Consider the following 19748-nt stretch of genomic DNA (forward strand, 5'->3'; position numbering starts at 1 on the left):
GGAAAATGACTCGTGTAAAGTCACGCAGTGGAGTTAATGAAGGAGGTGAAACTAGATTTCAAGAATTATGTTGACTCTAACATCCAGGCTTGCCTTAGACTCCAAAGATCTAATTATGGCCTGGTCACTCAAATCCTCTGGCTAGGGGCCACTATGGTGGTAGAGCAATAATGGTAGACCACCTAGGGTCAAGGAGCTGAGTTTCACTGCTGCTCCTGAGAAGAGGATCTCAGAACTAGTGTTCAGGTCAGGGATTCAAGGTTTTCTCAGAATTGTTTGAAATGGAGGGATAGGGCAATTCAATTTCTTGTCAGAAGTTTGACCTCTAATAGAATCCTGCTGGGATAGGGCCTTGTGGATCACCAAACTTCGTGGTAGCTGAGAATAGCAATTTTTCTGGGGTGTATGGCCTTCTGTTCTCTTCAAACTTTTCACATCGATTGTTCACGTAGTCTTTCTCCCACTCTCCTTTCCCCATCCTTCCCATACCATGAGCTGGGCAAACTCCCAAGGCTCAAAGATTGCGTTGTGAGATCAGATGAGCTAATAGCTGTGAAACATATGGGCTGGGAAAGATGATTGTCTACAATCACAGAATGGGAGGAATTAGGGCAAGGCAGGGAAACGGCTAATGTTATATCATGGAAATGTGACTGAGGGTTGCCACGGACATGCAGTTTAACAATTACTGTTCCACTAATCCATTCTACCCCATGTGATATCACACTATGCACCTGGGGCTTGGAACATGGCAGAGAGGCCCTCCCTTTCCTGGTGGTGTTTAGTTGGTCTGAAACACCAACTCTGAATTATTCTCTGCAGACTTGTCCTACAAGTTCCTGACAGACTGAGCTAGAACCAAGGCTGTATCTGAATCTATAGGGAGATACAAGTGACCTTAACTTAATGTAAGAAATAAATTTCTCCTTCCTTCCTTCGTTCCTTCCTTCCTACCTTCCTTCCTTTCTCTTTTCCTTCCTTCCTTCCTTCCTTCCTTCCTTCCCTCCTTCCTTCCTTCCTTCCTTCCTTCCTTCCTTCCTTCCTTCCTTCCTTCCCTCCTTCCTTCCCTCCTTCCTTCCCTCCTTCCTTCCCTCCTTCTTTCCCTCCTTCCTTCCCTCCTTCCTTCCCTCCTTCCTTCCTTCCTTCCTTCCTTCCTTCCTTCCTTCCTTCCTTCCTTCCTTCCTTCCTTCCTTCCTTTCTTCCTTTCTTTTCTTGACCAGAGTCACATAGTTAGTAATTATCTGAGAGTAGATATGAACTCAGGTCTTCCTAATTCCAGGGCTCTATCAACTGCCCCACCTAGCTGCCCCATAACTTTCTAATCATTAGGGTTGTCTGATGATAATCGGCTACCTCTCAGGGTAGCAAATGGTGAAGCAGAAACTGAGTGACCAATTGGGTTGTTTTAGAGGGGGTTTATGGTATAGATAGGGGTTGGTCTACTTGGTAACCCATAAGTTACTTTCTAATTCTGAGACAAAGGATTCCATATGAATGGCACTGAAATGTTCAAGAGGACCCACTTCAAATTATTCCATGTGACATGGTGTCATATTATGAGTCTTTCACCTTGACCCAGATATAACAATACCTCTCAAAAGCAATGGGGTCTGGGTTAGGATTTTCCTAGACTCTAAATTCTGGCTTTTCTTTAGTAGCTTGGGTCTGTAATCTTATTGGCCAGTGTTCATGACACCCAGGTCTTTGATGTGTGTTTCTGATAGGACCCAGTCCTAGTGGGGGCAGTCCACAGCCAGCCCTTTTAACCAGAGGAACCACAAAAGACTTTGACCTATGCAAAGGTCTCCTCTAGGGTTTTTTAATGGTCCATGAATCTATTTTTGCTCCTCCATTCACTAGCTTTCCATTCTTAAAAAAGCATTACAGGTCTGAAAGTTGGAAGGTATCTTAGAAATAATCCTACCCATTTTGAAGAGGAGGAAATTATGACCCTAATATGCTAAGTGATTTGTTCAAGGTCACATAGTCTAGACTGCTGACTTCTCACCCAATATGCTTTCTACTATCTCACAATGCTCTCTTCCTCTTCCCTGCTCCATCCATCAAACTGTTTTCTTAGAAAGTCATGTAATATAGAGGACAGAACATTGGAGATCTACTTTTAAGCCCTCTGTATAATCTTGGAGAAGGCACAGGCACTCTCTGGTTCTCTATTGTAACATGAAGAGATTGTATACAATGATCCCAAGGGTTAGCTTTCACCTTCCAGGATTCAAGGATGTGGCTCTATGAGGTGAGCATCTCAGTTATTGATTATTCCTGTTCTTCTAGCTGTACCAATCCTATAGCCCTTCAATGCTCAGCATTCTGGTTCATTTCATAGGATCGGAATTTCTAGTTATCTAATGGAAAGTCTGCCAGATTTTCATCATTTTCTTTCTAAAACAAAAGAAACTAGATATACTTCTTCCTGGAGGAATCTGGGAAACTGTTTTAGGAGACACTAAGGGACACTGCTGCCAAAAGATAAATGAATCACTTAATCTTTTGGCGCTTTAGCTTCTATATTCATAGGAGACACTTAAAAAAAAAGAGAGATCCAGTAATAAAGTCCACAGCCCTAGAGCTCCATACATAGATGTATGAAGAGTGGGTGATAAATGAAGACCACTGGATATCCTAATAGAAGGAGACAAATTTGAGTTTATAGCCACCATCGAGACTTGATAAGATGTGACCAGAGGCTCCCGCAAGGTACAGAATAGATAGAAAGGAGATGGTAGCAGAACAGCCTAGTAAAATAAGAAGGTATATTCTTGTAAGGACTATCCACAGTCCTGACTGGGTGAACTACAGTGGGAAGCCTTTGGGGAAAGGCAATAGAGAAAGAAATAGAAACCTGGATAATAATGTTCTACTTGGTCAGAGAGGGTACAACAAGGATGTACAACAACAATGCATGGAAGCTGCAAAAGGAAAATTTTGGTTTAGTGTAAGGAAAATCTTCCTAATAATTAGGGCTCTTTAAAGGTAGAATAAGAAGCTTTGAGACATAGTGGGTGCCCTCCCCCATTGGAGATCTTGAGGAGAAGTTGGGTAACGAGTTGTTGAATACATTCTACTGGAGATTTCTTTTGTGTATGGGTCAGAATGGAAGGCTATAGAGGTTCCTTCCCATTCTGAAAATCTGTGACTCTATAAATGAAGAATTATAAGAGTTGGAAAGCATCACAAACCTGACACAGAAATTACATGATGGTATGAGGGGAGGAGGGTCTGCTACAATTATCTGGATATTTTCTAGACTAAGTAGAGCTTTTTGTAATTTCTTAAATGTGCCTAATGAGGATCTCATGCTGCAAGAGGTAGAGGCATAAATCAGGGGAACTTCTATTCTGGATCTGACTCTTGCAATAAGAAGGAAATAGTTGTCAGTTTAGAAAAGATGGAAACCTTGTAGGGAATAGACAGTTCTGTCTCAGAATTTATGCTAGAGGAGAGGAGAGTCAGGTGTAGCTAGATATACATCCAAGATTTTGAAACCAGGTTTCAAAGGATTCTGAGGAAGGGTCCTATGGGGAAAATCTATGGGGGAAGTTCATCTAGGCACTAGGGGAAGCTCTCAAGGATAAAGTTTTGAAGACATCATTCTGATGAGAAAGAATAGTAACAGCTGTCTAAGTTGGATTCATCAAGCAATAAAAAAATATAAGATGTGCAGAAGGTAGCAGCAAAGGCAGGTAGCAGGATGAATACCAAATGTAATGTGATCCTGTAAGAATTCTGACAGGTGTGCTAACGCTCAGAATGAACTGAAGCTGGTGAGGAAAGTTAAGAACAACAAAGGAGATATTTTAGCTGTATTGGGGAAATATTAGGATCAATGAAGGTATAGGACCACTGTTTGGGGTGAATGATGAAAGATGTCAGAATATAGAGTTGCTTGATTTTTATTTCTGGTTCTCCCACTTAAGGAGAATGATCTTTGACCTGCAAAGACAAAACAAGAATGGTTAATTAGGGAATTGATGTTCAAGATAAGTTGGAAGATTTGGGAGAATGAGAGGAGGGCTGCAGATTTGGAGGACAATATTTTTCTTAAATAAGGGGAAACAGAATGATGTCTGAACATGATAGGCCAGAGAAATTGACTTGTATGCCTAGAAAAATCCTAGAGCAGACTATTAAAAAGGGATGATTAGTGAACATTTAGGAAAAGCAGCCTCCAGCATGACTTCATCAGGAATAGGTCATGCCAAACTAACCTAATTTCTTTTTTTTTGACAGATCTACTGGATTCCGTAGAATAGAGCACTGCTATAGACAAAGTTTACCTAGATTTTAGCAGAGTATTTAACAAGATCTCATATTATTCTTGTGGGAAAAAAGTAGAAATAGGTGATCTAGATGATAACATAGATGGGAGAATTTGTAACCTGTTAAACAAGCAGACCAAGAATCACTGGTTTAATATCAGTTTGGAAGGAGGCCTCTAGTACAATAAATCATAAATATGGGACTGACCATGTGCTTTTTGACATTAAAAAAAATCTATGACTTGGTTAGCGGTGTAGATAGCACCATGGATGATAGAGACAGGATCTATAAAGCTATGGATGAGAGGTCACATTGGAACAAAGCTAACACGGTTAATAAGGACATATAAATGCTGACACTTGGGGGTCATTATTAACTTCACAAGTATTAGATATGGGAGATCTGGCTATATCTGAAAGAAGATACGGAAGTTTTAGGGGCTTGTGAGTTCATTATGAGTCACCAGACTAATAACCAGGAAAGTGAATGCACTTTTAGTCTTTAGGACTGGTATAATGTTAGGAATGATAACCTACTGTTTCTTCCCTGGTCAAATTACATCTAGCGTATTGTGTTCAGTTCTGGTTGGCTCATTTCAGGAATCGATAAACTGAGGAGCATTCAGAAGTGGGCATGAGGATGGTGAAATGCCTTGAGATCACACGTTAAAGAAAATTGAAGCAATTATGAATATTCAGACTAAAAAATTAAAGGCAGGATATTTACATTCAAGTGTTTATGGGGTTCGTCACATGGATGAGGGGTTAGACTTTTTCTGCTTGACCTCAGAAAGCAGAACTGGGAAAAGTATGTAGAAGGTACAAGCAGGCAAATTTAAATTTAGGAAGAACTTCACAATTATGCTTACCCCAGAGTAGAAAGGAGTAACCTCAAGTCACAGTGGATTCCACCTCACTGGATGTCTTCAAAAAGTGGCTACATGATCACTTGTTAAGAATGTCTTGATGTAAGGGTCCTGATTCAGGTACAGCCTAAATTAGATAGCTTCTGAGGTCCCTTGGAATTCTGAGATTTTCATTTCTTTTTGCATGTATTTATGGATATTAATGTGAAGGGAAGTTATTTGCCTTAATCTTCTGCTAAAGTCATAGATCTTTTGATGTCTCATTGACATGGAGGTGACCCTTGGCTTTTTAAACCATATTCAACAGAGTTCAATAGGTATTCCCAACTCCTCCTCAAAATCAAGTCAATAACCTTATGCCCCAAGGAGTATTTGAAAAGGTCACAACTCAGCCAGTTCTCCAGGACCTTAGAGAGTCTTTCAGCTTTAGTTAGAGTTTAGAGTATGTACATGTAAATTTCAGATGCTTGTCATGCAGGGAATAGCCTAGTTAAATTGGAAAGGCTCATTACCAGGAATTTGGCTTATTTGTATGAAACCTGAATCCCTGAAAAAAGAATTCCTGCTAAGGTTTCCTAATTTTTTCCTTTTAAAATTCATTCACCCTCTGATGACAGTACTGCCAGCAAAACCAGGAAGAGATTGAGTAATAGGGTATGCTGAAGAAGAAAGAACAACCATAGAGAAGAATTCAGCCTACATAGACATTCCTAAGAATGGAATGATTAAGTCACAGGTTAAATTTGGGAGGGAATAGGGTGAATCTGAAAAATGATATCTAAAGAAATATTTTTTTTCTCCCAATGCTGTCCATGAGATAGTCTAACAGCTGACCTTTGCAAGAGTCAAATTGGTTCTTCTGTTATGTTTCATATGAATCAATGGTGATCATCTTTACAAGAAAAAAATGCCTGGGTTTACCAGATGGCTACTCTAAAATCAGAACTGTCTAAGGAACTAACAGATCAAATAGTCTAATCAGAATGAACAGCCAGGTGAATGAATATTCTAGGAGCTCTAAGACCCTCTCAGCTGATAGACAGGACCTAGGGCTAAATGGGAAATTCTGGTTTATATGTTTTGGACTAGAAGTCAGGAGACCAAGTCTTGGCAGTCTTATTGACTAGCAAATCATATCTCATTTCTGAACCTCATTTCTGGACTAGATGACTTCTAGGTCCAACATTCTATATTCAAAAGTCCAATCTAGAACAGACATCTCACATTTTGTGAGTTTAAATGAACTCTAAGGACTAAGGAATCTGACCCTTCCTAAATGGAGAAGTGGAATCTGCTACAGACAGGACTATCTTCCTTTCTCACAAAGGAAAACAACCACTAGCTCTTGCTGATTTTGGAAAAGATACTTCTCTTTGGGCCTTGGTTTACCCGTAAAATGAGTTTTGGAGTCTCACCTAATTTTTCTTCTAGTTCTAATATTCTACTACTCTCAGCTATAACTATTTTTCTGTTGCCTAGATTATAGGCAGTGACAGCAGAGAAGGAAATCCATGGTATAGAGTGATGAGAAGAGAAAGGGCAAAAGAAGAATAGATTTCAGGGTTATAGGAGATGAGCAGAATTCTGGAATCTTTTTTCCTCTTAAGGAGAAGAAATCTTACCTCAGTTCTGTTGATCAGATTTTCTAAATGCCCCTGATGATTTTTTGGAAGTTCTGGATCTTGGTAGTCTATAAGCTCCATGAAGGTAGGGACTATTTCATTTTTCTTTTAATTCTCAGTACCAACACAAAGTCTGATGCATAATGTAGATGCAAAGAAATGCTTATTGATTGATTCTAAGAGATGCCAAGTGTATATGGAGACCCAAGCTAAGGGATGCTGTGGCTGGCAGGGAGGTCATTTGGGAGTGCTAGCTTAAGTTATCCACCTCCCAGTGAACACTCATTCCTCTTCAGTGACGTTTGGGTCCCTTCATTCATCAAAGGAAAAAATGCACTTATTTTACTAGTTGGAGAAGGAGCACTAAGGGGACTTTCAAACCTCATGGGAATATTCCCAGTCTGACCAGTGGAGGTTTTTCTATCCTTTCTTCTTCATTCTTTCTAATGGGGATCTGCTTTGGCCTCATGATTCAAAGCTTCTGCAGAGAATAGTGAAAAGAACGTTTGGTTCTTTTTACTGGCCCAGATAGAAGAACCAGGTACAAATTGTGACTCTGTCTCTAGCTACAGGACAAGCCACCATCTCTGTTTGCCTCTACTTCATCTATAAAATTAGAGGAATAGGATCAACGCTTTGCAGGGATCACTTTCATCTCTATTTTCATCCACTATTTCCAGCAAGTTCTAGTAGCCTCTCCTCCCCACATACTCCCTGCCCTGGGGACCATTTGGATGGGGCATAGCTCAACAATATCTCCAGGGCCCTGGTTCAGCTAGAGAATGGTGGCTGAAGACTGATCAACCATGGGCCTCTAGAAGCAAGGCAGCAGTACCGTGGGATGAGAACTGAGCTTCGAAGTCAAATAATTTGACAACTGACTAATTTGGTGACTTGAACAAGTCACTTTCCCGACTGATTCTCAGTGTCCTCATCTTCAAAATGAAAAGGCAGGACTAATTGATCCTCAAGATCCTTTCTAGTTCTAATTCAGTGTTTCATGATCTAAAGTCCATCTTAATCTGATATTCTAGTCTTTGCTTCATCTCTAAAATTCTAGATATAATATTTATGCAGTTTTGAAAAGCTCAAAAGACTTGAGTTCCAATCTTGGTTCTTCCATTTACTAGCTGTGTGACCATAGGGATGCACCTTCACTCTTCTGAGCTTTTTTCCTCATCTGCAAAATGAGTCTCTTAATACACCACCTAACTCATGGGCCTGTTGTTAAGCTCAAAAGAGATTATATATTTCAAAGTGCTTTGAAAACTGAAAAGTACTCTATAAGTGGCAGTTACAACTATTAGTTGTTGTTTCTTAGTTATTTTATGGTCCTTTCCAATTCTGACGTGCTATACTCTGTGATTCTGAGGAGGAAAAGCAGGAGTAGCTTGTGAAAGGACAAACCCGAATGAATGAGAAAGGAAACCAAGAAGAGAGGAAGAGGTCAGGCAGAAGAGGATGGAAAATGGAGCAGGAAAAAAGTGAAGCAATATAGGGTGGAATGAGAATGAGGAAACCACATAAAAAGGAGTGGATGAGAAGAGCAAGAGCTCATAGCAAAGTGTGATGTGAGGCAGAAGGGGTGGGGTGGGGAAGGAACACAGGGGGCTTGGCTGACTTGTCTTTTACTTGATTTGGCCTTTCTGTCAGGGGACTTCCTGAGTTTTACCTCCAGCTGGGACCCCAACCCCACATAACCAGTATCTGTTCTCTGAGGACGTCAGGTTTATTGGGTCATTCAAGAGGCAATATCTCTACTTGAGGCAAGAGGGTAGGGTGGAAGGAGAGTTCTCTTATAACCACAAAAATATGCTTTGGAATTGGAAGAAAATGCTGAAACCAGAATTAGATACCAAGGCCAGTTGAGAAAAGTGAGAGAAGAAAGGAATGAGCAGCAGACAAAATTAGGGAAATGAGGATTCTAGTGCCTGGTTTTCAAACTACCATGGGGAACACGCTGTCAAAAGTGACAGGAAAAGAGAGGGAATCTTGGTGACTAACACCTATTTTTCTTTTTGTGAGTTTTTTATCTCACTCTCTCTAAGACCATAAGGCCAGAGCCAGTGCTCCTAGCTAAGGGCCCACCAAACCTGAAAATCTCTTCTTGAACCTCCTCAGCTTGTTCTGGCTGATCTTTGACACAGATTGAGGCTAGGATAGTGACAGAGACTTGACATGATTTCACAGGTTTAGAGAACTCTCTGATGAGTAGTCTCCTTTTCCCAATGCATGTTGACACTATCTACAGTGTGTAGTCCTAGAAAGTTGCCTAGAGTCTTAAGAGACTATGTGGCTGGGGATGAAGATGAAGATGATGATGATGATGATGACGATGACGATGATGATGATGATGATAAAGTGTGTTTGACAATGGCATTTATGTAGCACTGTATGTTTTATGAAGCTTTTCCATATCTATTTCCCTCATGTGATCTTCACAACAGCTCCATGAAAGTGGGCATTTCCCATTTTGTTTTTTTATATCTAGGGAAACTGAGACTCAGTGAGACTAAGTAACTTTGTCAGTGTCATGTAGGTAATGGTCTGGCAGAGCCAGACCTCAGAAGAAGTAACCATTTGAGCCTCAGGATGGTTATACTTTTTATAAGAAAAGGAAGAACCTAATTTTGAGGAAATTTGGGTCTTTGTCCAACTCCTAAGTTTGGTCACTTTAACTCCTAAATGATTCTCCTGTGGTGACTCTGATATGGGCTTCGTGGTGCTGTGGTCAGTGTCTAAATTTCTTCCCCTCCCACTGAATGCTAGATGACCCTGCATCTTTATCTCATCTGGCTTTCTGCTGGTACATGGCATCAGAGAGCCCCAAACTATAGCACAAATCAGCATTTATCAAAGAGAGTACTTGTCTTTTGATTCTCTTTCTTTCCATTTTTATTATATCTCAATACTGGAAAAAAAATTGGCACATTACAGATATTAAGCATACCAATACAAACTGACACTTCCACAAACATCTCACAAAACATCATAAAAGGAAAAAATAAGACTTTCAAGAGACTTGTCCTTCCCAAAGCTCTTAATTATCTTCCCAACGGCAGAAACAAATCCAGACAAATCCTATATCTAAAGGCAAGTATTTGCATGAATATCCATTTTGACACTTTTTTTTTTACAGGTATGGTTAGGTTTCACACAGCTCTTCTTTTTAAAAATCATAGCAGTTCATTGTTGTTAATGACATTTTGGACACATATCTGAAGCACGTATAACAAAGTGAGTCATTGTTTTGGCATTTGAATGACAATCAAAACCCCCACCCCCCAAGAAAATCAAGTTTGGAATGTAATGTAAAACCATGTTATGCAGGGAGCTAACTAGAGTGACCATGAGTTTTCAAGAGTTTGTTCCAAAGTGCCCTGTTCAAGTAGTTTGGAGATGGTGATGGATATGTGCAATTTAGAAGCAAAAGCATCGTGACATTATTATAACAAACAGCCATGTTAGATCATTAGCAGCAGGATTTCTGTTGCTGGTTCCTATAAATTAGTTATCTATATGGCAAAGGAAGGTCTAGAGAATGACAACCTAGCTCAAATGCCTATTTACAGTTGATTGTCCTCTCAGTTCTGCCCTAGAAATAGAAAAGCATAGCCTTAAAGGAGAATATGTAATCTTTGTTTGTAGATAAAAAAGGAATATGGTTCCTTTTGTGGTTTTACATTAAGATCTCATGATTTTGTTTGAAAAAAAAAGGAAATGTTCATATATTAGGATACAAATTCTGTTCTGGATCATGGGACAAGTTTAGTGCTAAATGCTTCAATCTTTGCTGCCAGGAAAAGAAAAAGGCTAATCCACCAAAGTAGTCTCAGATTGTTGGGTTAAATATCTTACCCAACGGTCAGCTGGATCCTTAGTGAGCTTGGAAGATTTATAAAAATGATGAGGGAGAACAAGGAACATGAAAGGAAAGATAAGCTTCCTTTCTTTTGACCTGGTTGGTCAGCTAACATATGGATAGAATCAACTCTGAGCACAATTTGATAGTGTTTGCCATTTTGCCCACCACATCTCAATGATCCCAGATGTTAGAGATACTCTTAACTACTTGAAAACACTTATGGCTCTGAAATATGGTCACTCTAGTCTGACTACCAAAAAAAAAAAACACAAATGCAACTTTGCAATGAAAAAGGTCACCAAGACAGCTGTTGGGATTGCATGATAGAAATGAAGGACGGAGATCTACACAGCTACTTAGCTCTTGACTTCAGGTTTTAAAAATTCAGAGTTAACAAAGGAAAATCCTTCGAATTCTGATTGGTCAATGTTCCTGATGACTTCCTGGTCAGGAGGTGTTAGGACGGGTGGATGGCGGGTGAAAAACCGGTCGAAGTTTTCGGCATTTCGCCCACACTATGAGAGGGGAAGAAAAGAACTTGTGGTGGGTGGAAACCAAAGCAAATTAAACAAAATAAAACTGGGGTGTGGTTCTTTCATCTTTTCCCATTCACTCTTTGTCCAGATTAGTTCAATGATCAGACATGATAGAAAAGAAAAGCAAAAGCAAAATATTTATGACTTTGGGTTTCTGCTATGTTTTGGGTTAGCTTATGAGTAGCACTTATGATTGTGCAGCCCAGCCAGGCATTGTGGAATAGGAATGAGATGGCAGGGCCAATGACAATGTGGCATAGCCCCCAATTCCAGCTCACTGGAAACAGGGAACCGAGCTTTAGAAAGAAAACTTGTTACTTGAATAGCAGCCTCTGTTCAACATGCTTCATATTTACAGTATGCAAACTGACTTCTGGAAAATCATTTATACATCACCTGAGAGCCTCCAGTACCTTGCTGTTAGAGCAGGCACAATCCTTTCTTCCTGTTCTTGGTGAGAAAGCAACAGATGTTTTCCATCTTAGTAGAACATATACATTTTCAAACTCCCATTACCTGATGGTGTTGAGGGGACCTTGGAGTTCTGTGGCAGGGTACAGGTCTTAAGGTTGGCAGGTGAGGTCAGTTACCCAGGAGATGTTAGGTAAATATTTGTTACCTCAACAAGTTAATATGTCAACACTTTATAGGAATACTTACTTCTTGAGCGGAGTAATTTGATGAGCAGATATGGGGCAATCTCTAGAGTTGTACTTTTAGACAAGACCCACTTATTTTACTTAGTCTGGCACCAGATCTCTTCAGCAATGGCTATCCTCTGTAATTTAGTTGGATCTTCCTGTAGTCCATACATAGACATTCTCTCCCATTCACACACAAACAAGACTCTGTTCCCTGGATTCAGACCTGAATGGGCCAGCTCCTAGGGAACATCCACTCACACAATTAAACAGGGGGTGTGGGGTGGGGCAAACTCAATACTGCAGATGAAAAGGTTCTCAGTTTCTGTGGTCCAATGAGGGTTCCAAGGAACTGAACAATAGTTCATCCAACCTTAACATGCTCTGCCCAAGCAGAAGCAAGCGACCAGATCATATCACCAAATGACTATGTCTTGGAGTAGCTGCTGACTCTTCTAAGTGGGTTGCCTTGACCTTGTTCTCACTGTATGCCTACTGATACAGTTGTTCCTCTGTGCCATGGTTACTATACATCAGGGCTTTTACTATCATGGTGTGTCTGATAGTTGCCTCCCTTGCTGGTCCTTATCTTGAAAGGATTTGACTTTTACTAAGTATTTGTAATTGTGGTGATAGCTTATCAATGTGCAAGTACACATTGCTGAACACCTTTGTAGTTGGGAGAACTTGGCAGGAATTACTTTAGATGGTTAAGTGAGATGGGTGTCAAATTATGGTGAAGAATAATTTTCCAGATCAAAGGCAAGGGTAGTTCATCTCTAACCTTATTCCTTCATCCTCTAGGTTCTTCCCAAAGATTAATACCTACTGGCCAATGACAGGACTGTGGAAGCATCACTGCACTCACAAAACAGATCTCTCCTAGACAATAGTGACAATTAGATCTCAGGAAGGTAGGAAGTGCAGTGTACTTTGCTCCTCCAAGGAGTCAGGCTATTATTGTATTTAGCAGAACACAAGAGAATGATTCAGCTGTGGCCTTTAATCATATTCCTAGTCTCTGTGGCTCCCACCTCATTTCCTTTTTCAGATCAGACCCTGAGAACTAACAATGAGAATCAGCAAGGGAGAGCAAGAACCACCTAAAAACTACCGTAGAAGCCCTGGGACTCTTTGAACTTTTTTTTTTTATTGGTGGTTATAAAATACACTGCCCTTTCCAATCCATTCTCCTTAGCTGATTAATCTTTGTTGTGTATAGATAAAATCACGTCACCCCCGTGCTCAAAATATTTCTGTAGTTCACTACTAAATTTCTGATCATGGCATTCAAGGCTCTCCCCAATAGGGTACTACTCTGATTTCCTAGACTTACCTCTTATTCTGCAAGTAGGGCAACCCATCATCTTGTCAAAGATTGGTATTCTCCTGTGTCTTAATTCTGAATGTTCCCTCTATCCTTCCCCACCTGCCATTTCTATTGAAATCCTAACCCTTCTCCAAAGAAGCCGCATGAGGTGCTCAGTTGAGAACTGGGCTTAAAATCAAGAAAATTTGGGTTCAAGTCCTTCTGCTAACATATACCGACATCATCCTCTCATGATCCTCTAAAACCTATAGATTTCAGAGGTGTTGACCTGCATTCCTAGAAAGATTTTCAACATGGCAGAGCTACAAATGAAATGACAGTTAACAGCTGATGATTGAGGGGGTGTTTTCCTGTCTCAGATATAGGGAGGAACCCTTTTGGTTTGCCCCATGGACCTCAAGGAGAGAGAAAGATCTCTCTTCAATGAATGGGAATTAGCCTCTGTGTCTACCAAAGTTAGGTTCCAGCATCAGCAGACATCACATCACCTCCAAGCTGGTGGATTTACCAGCATCATGAGTTACTAGATTCAGAATTTGAATGGGTCTTAAAGGTCATCTAATCCAATCTCATTTTACAGATGAGGAAACTGAGGTTCAGCAAGGTGGAGTAACTTGCCCAAGAAAAGAGCAGGGCTGGGATTCTAACTCCAAATGTAGTTCCCCTTTGCACTCTACTACTTTGTCTTCCAGGGATACATGACTGAGCGTGTGTGGCCAGAAGGAGTGGACAGGGCTTCTGGGGTTTTGTCTTTGACTTTACTTCTTGCTTGCCTTCCAGATGTGGAGGAAACTCTTCTCCTTTTCTTTTTTTCCCCCAGGAGAAATCTAAGTCTCCATCTCTCTTGGCTTTATATGCATTCCTGGAGTATTATCCCCATTTTTACAGTTGAAGAAACTGAGGTATTGAGAAGTTGTGAGACTTGTCCATGTTCACACAGTAACCATCTGAGGTAGGATTTGAGGTCAGGTTTCTTGATTCCGAGGTTAGCAGTCTATTCACTATACTATCCTGACTCTTAGCATTTAATTGCTAAAGTCTTCCACAAATTTATTGTTGAAACTTCTATATATTCAACAAATGTGCTTACATAATTAAATCCAAAGTGGATAGCCTTGGGGAACATGTGACTGTAAATGACACCTTTCCTGATTTTCCGTAATTCTAATGTCTTCCCTTGGCTGAATATTTCCAATTTATCTTATACATAGGTTGTTTAAATAGTTGTTTGCATGTTGTTACCCTGTTAGATTAAGAGCAGGGACAGTCTTTTAGCTTACTCTGTATGCATGGTGCCTGGCACATAATGGATTAGATGCTTAATAATGTTTACTGACTCACTTCTAGTGATACCTTTTCCCATTCTTCTTTAAGCAAACAGAAACTGGAATGTGATGTGGATACCAGTTAGTATCTGGTAACAGGTGAGTAAGAGTGAGTGGATTTAGGGGAGGGGTTGCTTTATATCACAATTGTTTATTTCTTTACTGTTCTAGGAGCAGTTGTAATGGAGTTACATAAAACTCAGAAACGTTTCTTGCTGTTTAAAATGGGCCTCATGCACTCGAAGAGCCTTGGTGTGAATCAACATTTTCACACATGACTGGAATCAAAACCATGGCTGTGATCGCAGATGTCAGATGCTCATTTGGAAGACCAAATGAAAGTGAATTCAAGAGTGTCACACCAAGTTCTAAGTTTACAAGCAGATGCAAAAGGGGTCATTAAATGGTGAGCGCTTCTTTGTAGCTTGCACTTAAATTATGGTAAACATGAAGGAAAATACTAAATGACTGGCCAACAGGGGATGACTTTCTTGGCACTTCATGGAGCCTAAGCAATGGAGGTGCTGTCATCAAGGGAGCATTCATACTGATGAAATCCTTGATCTTTTGAAGTAGTGAAATGAATGTAAAGAAATAGAAGCAACCTTAGTAGGGAAGGAAACAAACACATATAAAATACCTACTATGCCCCAGGAACTGTGCTAAGTGCTTTACAAAGATGTCATTTGATCCTGGAAACAATCCTGAGAGATGGGTACTTTATTCCCGTTTTACAGATGAGGAAACTGATGCAAACAGAGGTTAAGTGACTTGCCCAGGGTCACACAGTTAGTCGTATCTGAGGCTGAATTTGAACTCAGTACTGTTGACAAAAGGTACTCTTTTGAGGGGTCTTTCACAAAATCTCTCTGGATCACTGGTCACACCTACACAAACTCAAGGCATGTAGCGAATGATATTTCCGCAAAACGAGTGTGCTCAGCTTCCTTGCAAGTTTCAGGCTAAGACATAAAATGCAGTACAGGTTTTATTTAACACAATAAAAATACACTAGGGACTCATATCTAAGCCTGTATAATAGTTAACTATATAATTGACTATATAATAGTCAAGAAACTCTCTTGTTTCTACCTCTTTCACCCCCTTCCAACAGGAACCTACAGGATCCTTTTTAACTTCTAGTACTAACTTGTGTATGAGTGTACTGCTGGATAAAATAAAGGGAAAGAATTTGGCATTGCTAGAATCAAGCAAACTTCCCCTCAAAATTATGTGTATCAGTAGGGTCCTAAGTCCATACACCCGATGAATCCATGTGACCTTTCATACCAGAGAGGGTCAAGGGCTGAGTTTATTTCTCCAATTGAGGGGGACTCCTGTTGCTCCTCAGGGACCATTCCTCGATTCACTGGTTCCCATCAGGGACATGTCTGTCTCCCAACCAATCTGTGGTTCCACTACTATGGCTCTCAGACATTTGGAGGAGACCATGGTAGTGCTCTGTCAACTCCCTTTCCACCCACCTGCCCCAGGGGTAAGCACTGTTGGTCCTTCTCCCTACCTCTCACTGGGATACACCAGCGTCTGCCCCCTTCAGTGCTCTGGCCCGCTGTTGATTCTATGTCTGTTCCCATTGTCTCCCTCAAGGAAGAACAATAGCTCTTTTCAAGATGTGATGGATCACCATAGCTTCTGAGTCATTTACTACTTTCTGTTCTTTTTAATTCAGGCTTCACCATCCTGTCCTTCACACAAAAGGACCCCAGGGGCAGTTATGAAGATCTCCTGACTTGTCCTCAAATGCAAGTCCCTGGTTCTGTCTCCTATCAGTGCTGAAATAGGGCAGCCTGGATCCATTTATGTCTTCAATGCCCCAGTGCTTTTTGGTCTAGGTAACTCCCTCCTCCCCATGGAGTCAACACCAACTCTTAGGTCTTTTGGGAACTGGAGCAAAACATAACATGCCCTTTTCCATTTGTCATTCTAATTTCTATCATAACCTAATCTTTACCCCAGTGATTGGAGCCTGACTGTGCAAATTCCTTGGGATGCTGAGAGGCCTGGAGAAACAAAAAATTAGTACTAGAAACATCAGTGCAGTTCAAGGACCTCCTCACCTTTCACATGAACTATTGGAGCAACCTCCTAACTGATCTCCCTGAATCCAGAATCTTCCGTCTTCAGTCTCCCTTTACATAGCTCTTAAGTTAATATTATTAAACCACAGGTCTGACCATGCCATTACCCTGCTCAAGAAGCTACCGTGGCTCCCTATCAACAATAGGAAAAAACGTGAACACTTGCTTGGCTTTCAAAATCAGGCTCCAACTGATGTCACATTCCCACTTGTTCCCTATCATGCTTATTACTTAGTGCCTGCCTCTGCTTTTGTATAGGTTTCCCCTGTACCTGGAATGTTCCCTCCACTCACGTCTCCTCTTGGAATCTCATCTCAGGTTAGAACCTCCCACACAACATCCTTCCTCAGCCCTCCCAACGCTTGTTTAAAACTTCATTCCAAGTTACTTTGTGTAATAACGCATATTTATGTAGCACTTTACAAATACCATTTCACTTATCCTCCCAACAACCCTAGGAAATAGGGTTATCGCCATCTTAAAGATGCGGAAACTGAGGCAGATAAAGGATAAGGAAATTGTCCAATCGAGTTGCTTTCTGAGGCTACAGCCAGGTCTACAGACAGATTTTTAAAAATATTTTATACATACTTATCTATGTATTCATTTCTTAGAGAGCAGGGGCTATTTCATTTTTATCTTTGTGTTCCAACTGCCCAATGCAGCACATTACACATCATAGGGGCTTAATACATTTCTTTCGAATTGAAAACCTAACAAGTGGCCATCTAACCCTACAGAAAGTCCTCTAGAGTGAGAGAGAACATGTTCCCTCCTCACTAGTCCAACTCCCTTTCAGACAGCTGTGATCAGTAGGAAGCTTTTCCTTATATCAAACTCAGTTCTGCCTTCTGGGGTTCAATGGAACAATCTTTCTTCCAGAGGACAGCCCTTCAGATATGAGGACAAATATCAGATCAATCCCCTCCCCTTGCCCCCCAAGTCTTATCCTCTTCAAGCTAAGGCTCCCTATTCCTTTCATTTAATCCTCTTGGGGCCTGAACTCGAACCTTTCAACATTCTACCTAGAACAGGTTCTTTACCACTTTTGTTTCATGGACCCTCTTTTGACAGTCTAGTGAAGCCTCTGGACCCTTCTCAGAATACTGTTTTTATATGCATAAAATAAAAGGCATAGGAAACCAATTAGATCTAAACACAGTTGTCAAAATATTGGGGGAAAAACAAATAACACAAGCCTATAGAGATCAGGACAAGAACCTCTGTGCTGGCTTATTAATGTCCTTTCTAGGAGGGCTTGTATAGCAGATGCTTTAGGCCTTCTTTTGAGAATAGATTCCTCACCACTAGGCCAGTTTTCCTTCACTAACAGTGTTAGTAGATGATAAGAAATGGAAAATCTAACCATTTTATTCTTTCTGCTCCAAGGAGAGTATTGCTGGAGCATGGAATTCTGCAGTCAGTTTCCTTCTAACTAAGCTTAGACTTGACCAGCAGGGAGAATAAATTTATTGGGAGAGGGAGATGTTGAAGACTAGTACTATTCCAAAAATTTCTTACACCTTCTCTCCCCTACCACCCCCTTGGTTCCAAGGCTCTGACCTTATCCCTGTCTAGGGTGCTCAGTCAAGTCTGTAATTATTAGAGGCCATATTCTCCATAAGAGACATCTGGTAGAGATGTCTCAAAGGGCAAGGGTTTAATCTGTCTACTTAATTGGTACTTGAATCCCTACTTTGTCGTGAAATAGCTGTATGGCCTTGGGTAAGTCATTTTACAGTTGAGGTAATTCTATCTCATGGGGCTATTGTGAGGATCAAATGAGATCACATAAGTAAATTGCTTTGTAACTGCAAAATGTCCTGTATAAATGCATGTGTCTAACTCAGGGGTTCTCAACCTTTTTGTGTATTTCATAAACTCAGAATAATTTTTAAGAATTCATAATGTGGAGAAAAGTAAAATATTATTAAAATAAAAAATTCATAATGAAAAGAAATGTTAAATTTCAGTTAGGAGTTACTGAAAATAAAGATGTAATTTTTACCCATCAAAATTTATAAGCCTCCTGAAATGAATTCATAGACTCCAGACTAAAAATCCCTATTCTTCTTCACTAAAATCTTCTTTTGAGGGAACCCTGTGTTGTTTAAGGCTCAATCAGTGGAATTTCATTCTGGAAGTTTCTACCACATTGAAAAAAAACTAAGTATAGAGATGGACTGCATGTCTCTCTACTAAGGACCTGCTTAGCCAAGTTTGGATACGTTTGCCACTAGAAGACTGGCCACCAAATGAAAATATAGAGCTGCTTATAAAGACTGTCTGCTGAGGCATGAAGAGAGTGAAAGCCATATTAGTAAAAAGAGCAAATCCTTACATCAATGAAACAGTGGATCCTTTATTAAAGTAAGTATGAGTGCTACTCATTCTCTTGACTTACATAGACACCACCATAGTGCAGGTTCCCATTACCTTTCTTTTCAAATACTCCACCAGCCTCCTAATTGATCTCCTTGCCTCCAATCTCTCTGCTTTTCCCCCACGCCCCCAGTCTATCCTAAACACTATTTTTATTTTTGTTCCGTTGTTTCAGTCATGTCTGACTCTTCCAGATCCCATTTGGGGTTTTCCTGGCAGAGATATGGAGCTTTGCCATTTCCTTCTCCGGCTCATTCATTTTACATATGAGGAAACTGAGGCAAAAAGGATCAAGTGATGTGTCAGGGTCGTACAGCTAGTAAGTGTCTGAGGCCAGATTTGAACTCATGAAGATGCACCTTCCTGATTCCAAGCCCAGTGCTCTATCTAATGTGCCATCTACCTGCCCTTATACACTATTACCAATGTAATTTTCCTTAAGTTCTGACTTGACCATGTGGCTCTCCTACCCAATCAACTCTAATCATCTGTTTAACTTTTGAAGACCTATACCACTTGCCTCCTACACTCTGTGATGGAGCCAGACTGGCCTGCCTTCTGTTTGTTACTCACACAAGATGCTTCAGTGTGCTTTGCTTTGGCTGGCCCATAGGCCAAGGAGATACTTTCTTCCACCTCACAGAATCTCCTTCCTTTAAGATACAACTCAAGAACCGTCTTCTCTAGCATGACTATAGTGAAAATATACTCAATAGGAAAGTATATGTAGAATCTATACAGAATTGTATGCAGTCGTGGGGAGGGAGGGAGGTAGTGGGGGGTGGGTGGGGAGGGATAAAATCGC

The 19748-nt window shown here is 40.5% G+C and overlaps 1 protein-coding gene across 2 annotated transcripts in view; it reads right to left on the bottom strand.

Moving 5' to 3' along the window:
• PRKCB (protein kinase C beta) overlaps nucleotides 1-19748 on the bottom strand; it is a 619385-nt gene that overhangs the window by 1593 nt on the left and 598044 nt on the right. Inside the window, exon 17 of one of the 2 annotated variants that reach the window (XM_072603845.1) lies at nucleotides 9637-11145. The exons of the other annotated variant lie outside the window; for it this stretch is intronic. Within the exon in view, the coding sequence (XP_072459946.1) occupies nucleotides 10987-11145 (159 nt within the window). The 3' untranslated portion in view covers nucleotides 9637-10986. Of the gene's footprint in view, nucleotides 1-9636; nucleotides 11146-19748 lie in introns of those variants that run through there. 2 annotated transcript variants of the gene reach the window in all.

This window comes from Notamacropus eugenii, chromosome 1 (genome assembly GCF_028372415.1).
Source record: "Notamacropus eugenii isolate mMacEug1 chromosome 1, mMacEug1.pri_v2, whole genome shotgun sequence".
Lineage (NCBI taxonomy): Eukaryota > Metazoa > Chordata > Mammalia > Diprotodontia > Macropodidae > Notamacropus > Notamacropus eugenii.